Raw genomic sequence first — 8,452 nt, 5'->3', positions numbered from 1 at the left:
TTCCACTGGAAAGTCGATATCCCTTAAGTTTGTATGACAAAATTATAATAAGTCTCTATTTGACACGCCTGCCTTTCACCCCATATTACTTTATTTTTACAAAAACTATTCATTATAATTTTAGGCTTTATCAAATTTAAATTACAAGTTAACTGCATAGGATAGTGATCAGACCAGTACGTATCGTACAATATAGTCACGTGATCGATAGTTGCGCGCGCGGCGCTCGAGACCACGCAGTGATCGAGCCACCGGCGGCACCCGTGTGCCTCACTAACAAAAGTGTGTGAATCGTTCGGTAACATATCAAAATCAACGCACGCCCATGACTGTTCCGCACAGAAGTCTAAAAGTTGATTAGCGAATAACTCACCCGGGTGCGCGTTGAAATCTCCCAGCACATACACAGATTCCACATCACTATTTTCAATTATAGAGTTTATTTCGCCAAGACACTCCGTAAACTCGATCAAGTTATCTTTTGAGTCCGTAGGCATATACACAGATATAATTAGCATAGAACGTTCACGTATCGCAATCTTAATAGCTGCTATGCGATTACTACTACACTGCAACACAGACACTGAAGGAAACACAGACTTCCTCCATAGTATTGCCACGCCTCCATATGGTCGGCCGCGGAGGACACCGGCCGAAGTGTCCACGGCAGACTTGCCAGTGAACGCGAAATTATCGCTGATGCTGCCCAGGAATGGAATATCATGCGGCAATAGCCACGTTTCCTGAAGTGCTATTATGTCAGCTGTTTCGCATATTTTTCTTACACATTCCACGGATCTTACAATATTTTTACAGTTAAATGTTACTAGTTTGGCGTAATTATTCATAAGGAAAGTTGGACTACACACGTACAAATTTTTCCCCGCTTGTTATACCATTACTTCTTATCTTGAAGTCAACAAAGCGCCGGTATGCGACGCCTTCTGGCCAGAATTCATCATTTAGAAAAGTCTCTAATTTATGCTTAGGTACTAATACTTTATACGCATCATACGATTTTGGTGTCTTCATATGCATTTTTTCTAGATGCACAGTAACATCAGTTTTACTCGCAATATAACTGAGAATGTCACATTCGGGCACGCCCTTAGCAATATTGTATATGTAAATAGGAATACTAGTGACGGCCGCTTTAAAACTCGCTTCTGGGTTCAAAACTGCCTTTCCTCTTTTTGCGACAAAGCGGTTCTGTAGACGTCTTCTTTGCACTAGGGTCCATTCCTTGTCTTCTTTGGGCATTTTCCATTCACCATCGCGCACAATATCGGCTAAAGATTTGTTCTTATCGCGCACGTCATCGTTTACGCTCGAAACGGCCGTGTGTCCCACCTCACTAGTTGCAACGATCGCAGCTGATTGCGTATGAGTCATTGGCTCGGACGAGCCACCGACCGCCGTAAGGCGACTACTTGTCTCGCCCATTACGTTAGTCTCACCGCAATTTTTCTGTACACCCTCACTTTTGGAAAAAGTTTGCGCGATATCACGATAATTGGTGTCTGCTCGTACTTCGCTTGGCTCCGTGCACGGAGTGTCATGCTCAGCGCCCACGTATGTAAGTCCTCTGGGACCACTGCAATAATCGTCATGACTGTCCAGCAATAAAAAGCCACCTCTCTTCACATTGACATTCCGGGGGGTACTTCCAAAGTTGTTCACTATTGATGCCTTTTTTAGGTTTTCAAGGTCAGACTTAACGGTATCTAGGTCATCCTTAGTGACATATTGTTCTTTGATTTGGTTCATCTCTTGCTGCATACGCGTCAAATCCTTTAAAATCCGGGTAACGTCGACATGATCAAAAAGTACCGGCGGGAGCTTATGCAGGTCGCGGGCTACAAAAACCGGTAAAATTTCAGGATCAGACTCCCTCAGCATGCAGATGATGTCATCTATTTCACGGATCTTCTTTCCATCTCTCTTTCTTATTTTCTTACGCTTCTCTGTAGGTAGAGATTCGCACAGAAGAATTTTAGCACTATGAATGTCTTCGTCAGAAAATGCACTCACACAAATTTGACTAATGCTCTCCTCGTTCATCACATCAATTTTATTACTAACGAAGGCTAGAATCTCGTTTATAACTATATTGCAACTCGAACATTTCAACAATTTAGAGGCCATGGTTGGTCTCACGCGTCCGTGCGACAGCGCGTGCGCGTCCTGACTGACCTTTAGTATCCCTTATGTATGTATGGCCATATGTCATGTTTTATTGGTACTTCCCTTATTATTTTGCAAGAATGCATGTCGCATATACAGTTAGACTCCTAATTAAAATCATTCGATAGAATTCGCTCGAGACTCGTTTAAATGAAGTGACATAACGGAGCAATTGTGCAGTTGAATGGGCCTCAGCAGGTGCATTGTGAAAGCACTAGATAATGCTCACAACGACTTTCAATGAGGCGGGAAATTCTTGTGTTTTCATACGACGTTATAATAATAGACCCCTTAATGGTTGTGATCGTTGAGAGACTCACTTATATTTGTTTATATTTTTTGTTATAAGAACTAATTTGAGAAGGTTATAAGTAAACTTTTATTGCAGGTATACCGTTGTGTCTGTTTATCAGTTTGACGATTTTTTTAAAGAAGAAGAACTTTTAAGCTACAGATTGCTGGCTCCGTACGAATAAAATAAAAATGGCAAATAATTTCAAAAATCCTGACTGGCATTTTTCTTAGACAGAAATTCTGCATTTATAACTAAAACACTGGAATTTAATCCATATAGTCGACGCGTATCTTAATTAATTGATCGGTTATAATAGAGTCGCAATTTATTTTAAATCAACAGTCATAATAATATGTTACGACAAAATACTATATAAAAATCTTTAAACCCAAACAAACTTTCCTATTGTTCTAAAACCTAACTCCCGGCTTTTTCTACTATGAAACAACCAAACCGACTAACGAAGTACCTTTTCATATTCTCCTTTTCTATCAGCATAATATTCTGCAAGCCACAGGATATTCCCTAACATTTAGGCGTTCATAAATTCAAAGGCGTCAAGTTGTATGCCTTGCGTCGTATTTCCTACAAGACGTTATATCTTGCTGTATCATGAACATCATGTATGAATGCAGGTGGAACCGTGTATTTCGGCCGGTATAACTCTCGGTTATGTTGTAGGCAAAGTTAGTGTTAATTTTAGAATTATTATGACAAATTAGTTTGCAAAAATACTCCTACTTCAGACAGTAAATTCACGTTACAGATGCACTATCACCATCGATTACCGTTAGCTATCGAAATTTTATATGATCAGCGCCTCTAGCAGACTCTTTAAGAACTATTTTTGCAGCACATTTTGTATTACTCTCGGTTATACGTGGTTGCAGAAAATACATGATTAGAGAGAATTTCGTAAAAAAGTTGAAAGTGTGATTAACTATTTTTTTGGTAATGATTTGCACAGTAACAAATTTACAATTTAGCAAACCTTTTTAAAATTAATTGAAGCAACTAATTAGCAATTAAAATAGTACCTAAACAGTCTATTTCATACACAAAATCCAGTCCCATCACAAATCTTGTCCAACACACATTACAACAACAGAATTTACCGAAACATTTAATATTTATTATAATTCCACACTTAGCCGTAGCACGGTGCATCGCATATGTACGAAACGAGACAATAGATGTCGCTGTAGTTGAATGTACGCTATTATCTGCCATATAATTTCTGCGCCCCGGCGCCGCTCGCGGTTTGCTGGCTCCCAGTAATTAAGCCTGGTATGTTTTGTCTGTGTGATTTTATTTTACTATATATTTAAAGGTGTGAGATCAAAAATGTTTTCGTATATGCGTGGCTTTTTGCAGATGTGTTACGGTGCGAACTTTTATCTCTGTTGAAAAGTGCATTTAAATGAAGCAAAATATAAAATGCACTCAAATCCATTTCGGCTATATGCCTGTGATATACTCATTAATCGATATTGTACTTATACATTCGCTTAAAGATATGTTAATTGATGATAATATATGTATTAACCAAAGAAATAACAAAAAAAATATCACTATCATCCCCACGCCTAAAAAGCTAGCTAGTCTAAAATATAACACCCAAAAAGGTCCACTAAAAATATTTCCAGACAAAAACTAAAGAAATGAACCTCTACAGAACGGTAGAGTTCGAACAAAAACCTAATCTAGACTTTCCCCTGAATAATGTCTGTACCTAATTGAAGCTATGGACTGACGATGTCTGTATAGGGACCGTTGTAATTAATCTCAGTTTGGCCGGTAATCCATCTTTTAGTGGGATTCGATAGAAGGGAGGAACTATTCATCTAATACGACCCGAAATTTATCTTGACGTCACCTGCCTTAGATTACATCCACGTATTATAACGTAATCTGTGCGTTGAGCAAATTATCTTTAATTTGGGGATATGTAATGAGCACGTGTTGCAAGGTTTGGTTTACGTGACGTCAGATAAGGGTGTAAGGATAACGGATGCTAATGAATGTGTGGAAAACTTTCTATGAATAGCCGCTGTAGAAGGAAATTTGCATGATGTGTCAATTTTGATAAGTGTTTTTCTAGATGCAAACTACACGGAGTAATGCTAAGCAATTCTCTGAGACAAAATATTATAATATTATCGACTTTCAAATAGGTACATCTAGTTATAACGGTAAAACATGGCCCCAACGAAACTACAATTATTATAATTTAAAACAGTTTTTTTTATTTTGTCTTTGTATACGTTACGTTAAGGTTATTTAAAGTTAGAGATTTTGTAGCACAAAATCTCTAACTTTAAATAACCTTGTCGAAACATAACGAAACTTAAAAATATTCAAAATTTTATATAGTAATTATTGGAAAAAAGCCAACGGATACGGTGAAAGAAGTGGCTTAACTGTTACAAATAACCAAAACAAATTCACACAACAATTATATTTACAAACAAAACACTCATAACAACACTTCATTTCTCATTAACTCTATTACAATACGCAAACGTCACCATCTTATACAGCGTGATCACAAAACGGCTCTCAGAGTCATGAATTAATATGGAAACGCGTAATATCTCCGAGCCATTCATTACAGGCACTTCCGACTGCGTGCCGCTGTATGGGTAGCTTATCAAGTGATTGATTGCGCAGATACCACCTAAGAACTGGGATCTATGGAGCTGTGTAGCTTGTATAGCATGTTAGTGCATCGAGAGTTGCTTTAGATATTGCAAGTCACATGAGAGGAATAAGACCCGATTTCTGATACAACTTGAGATAATAGTGTTGCACATGTAAGAAGTTAATTTATCACAATAAATAAACGAAAATAAAACATTTTTGGGTATATTTCTAAAAAGTGCATTTGATTCCATGGAAAACACATTGATTCCCATCGTATTGTCTTACTCCTATATCTTGTACCTAATATAAGTTCGCCCGTGGTTTGTTCATCACATCTATTCCTTATGAAGAACATTGTAGATAAGATGCGTTCATGTGTTGTTCAGTTTTACACATTAAACTCTTTGTTTCAATATTCGACAAGCCTGTACATGCGAACCAAATAACAAAAGCTTATATAGGATTTGTTCTAGGTTTCCAGTATATTTTTATTAAAAGCTATAATAACATGGAACTAAAAGATGAACCTAAAGTAATGTCCAAGTACGATATTTCTTGCAAACAACAAATATCTTGTTCCTAGATCTAGAATGATTTAGAATAAGACCACGGATAAGAAGGACAATTTTGCCCAGTCATAAGTAAGGAAAATCGTAAAAACAAGAAAATATAAGACACAAAGATTTCGCTTAGTAACAAAATTTTGTTGATATCAAGCTTCTAGATGTAGCCTTGAAATACTTCATCTGGCCTTAGACTTGTACAGAGTAGCTTGTTATTGATAAAGATTTAAACGGCTCTTTTGTTTCATTAACTTGTTAACTTTATTATATTGTCACCCAGTTGGGCTTAGACTTTTTCAGTCTAGAAAAGTACGAAAAAACACTAACGGCAAATATGCCATATTCGTACATAATATCACGCACGTTATACTCGACGGTGTAGGCAGAGGTGTTATACATTCACATGTCACCCCCTTAGTTCCGTTTAACAGAGGTTGACCCTATTTCCAAATACCGGAACGTTACCAAACTCCGGGTTACTACTGGAAAATATTTTAGTGCAATTAAAAAAAACCTGCAACAATTTTGCCCGACCTGTAAATCGCACCTAAGATCTCAAAAACAGCAGTCAGCTACACTACCACGCCAAAGACGCAGTCAAAACACAAATGAACATTGAAATAAATCATTTTTATATTTCTTCAAAACTCATTAATGTTGAACCACTGACTAATCTACTGAATCCAATGAACCGAACGATTTTAATGCAATCTATAATGAACTTAATTAATTTTAATGAAATGTGAATGTGATATCCGATATTTAGGAACCACAAATCAATGAACACGAAAGTAATAGCTTTATTATTAGGTTTTACTTCATTATGCTTGGATTTAGTATCATAGAAATTTAAGCAGGCATTGACCACATTAATTTTCGTGGACCATCATAATTGACTTGCATCAAGACATTTAAAGCGGATTCTAAAGTAAACTTAAAAACTGATAGCGCAAAAGAATGCTCTCTAAATTTTAATCATCTTCTTTACACGGTAAGGGCAACTGACTGATGTGCTTCCGTAAACAATGTTCTAGGGTAACGTAAACAACCATAAAATTTAAACGACTCGAAACGATAAAACCCAAATCCTACCGAAAAATAAGTGCGTACTTCGTGCAAACACTTCAATCTTGGTTGAATAGGTGAATATGTGGTGAAGAACAAACCAACCAAAGATGTCGAAGAAGCATAATAAACATCTATAATTAATACTTACATTATAAAGCTGAAGAGTTTGTTTGTTTGTTTCAACGCGCTAATCTTAGAAATTACTGGTCCGATTTGAAAAATTCTTTCGGTGTTAGATAGCCCATTTATCAAGGAAGGCTATAGGTTATATTACACGCTACGACCAATAGGAGCAGACTTCCAGTAAAAAATGTTACAAAAACGGGGAAAATTATGACCCATTCTCTCTTATGTGACGCAAACGAAGTTGCGCGGGTCAGCTAGTAGAAAAATAAATAGAATAACGCCTTCTTCCCATAGGGGTAGGCAAAGACCAGAGAACGCCACTTGGTACGATCCTTACAAAACTTCTTTTGCTTTATTCACATCAATATTTCTTGTCATAGAGGATCAGAAAACAAGCATAGTAAAGTCGCGATAGAAAAGGAAGGAATATATTTAATAAATACGGGTCTCGTTTACTAAGCAAACTACTCATCAGCTAGTCCAAACAAGGCACGCTTCCCGTCGGGTGTTTTTATGCAACATTCGGAAACTCTGAATTTTGAGATAGAAAAATTGAGAACAAATATCTAGTGTCTTATGATAACACTATTAGAGTAAACTGGCTGAAATTTAAATAAGACGAATTGAAATGAACGCAACGAAAACAATAAAGCATTTTGCATCGGACACCTACATTGACTGGAGATTATAAAAGTTTGCTTGTATGGTATGAAATAAATGTATTTGTTAAAATGGCAAAATTTTTACTAGGTATAGTGAGACAATTTCCCGCCATCTAAAAGTGTTATAATAATCTAATAGTCAAATAAACTAATGAGAAGCGATAGCCTTCATCGATCTTCACTATAAAAACAAAACTCGGCGACGTCCTGAGCAATTAACCGTGAAATGGGGTCACGTGATCATGCCACATCAACGTGAGACATTGAAGCTACGTATCGGGAAGTACCCCAAGAGAAGGGATTTAATATATCTGCAGCCAAGCTCTCTTATGATAATAGACTTTTGGAGTGCGCTCAGTTGAAAACGGTTTTAGAAAATGTTAGCTTTGTCTTTAGGAATGGTCGTGAAATGTAATTTTAATGCTTCTGGCGAGGACGGTGCATTTTATGGACTTTAATGTAATTTAATATTCAGCAGTTCTAGGCTATTAAATATTAGATGTATTCCAAATTCCTAATGATCATCTGAATATTTAAGAATTATTAAAAATCAGCACTTTAGTCATTTGGAGAAGCGAAACTAATCTCAATTTTTGGCGATTAGCTTGTTTTGTCTATTTAGACTTGTCTATTTTATGTAGATTTACCATAAAAAAACAACGTAAACAGTCAGAAACAACTCTTTACCAAATATTATGGTTATTACTAACTTTGTATTATCTTTTTCATTGCGGACATCTGATGAGTAATATTTTGATATAAAATCTGATACGCCTACAAAACCCACCCACGTATAATACATAACATGTTCAAGGATATGATTAATCAAACAAGTCTAGCACCACTCAAACTAAGTACCGAAAACCTCAACAAAACGAAAAATATTTTCACCAAAAGAGTAGAAAGTACAC

At 36.5% G+C, this 8,452-nt stretch overlaps 1 protein-coding gene across 1 annotated transcript; it reads right to left on the bottom strand.

Annotated features, from left to right (window-relative positions):
- Positions 1-861: 861 nt before the first annotated feature.
- LOC142977751 (uncharacterized) lies at positions 862-2,145 on the bottom strand. Its single transcript, XM_076121831.1, has one exon. It carries the CDS (start codon positions 2,143-2,145, stop codon positions 862-864), a length of 1,284 nt encoding a protein of 427 aa, XP_075977946.1.
- Positions 2,146-8,452: the final 6,307 nt, after the last annotated feature.

This window comes from Anticarsia gemmatalis, chromosome 13, assembly GCF_050436995.1.
Source record: "Anticarsia gemmatalis isolate Benzon Research Colony breed Stoneville strain chromosome 13, ilAntGemm2 primary, whole genome shotgun sequence".
Lineage (NCBI taxonomy): Eukaryota > Metazoa > Arthropoda > Insecta > Lepidoptera > Erebidae > Anticarsia > Anticarsia gemmatalis.
This window is presented reverse-complemented; position numbering and strand designations above follow the sequence as displayed.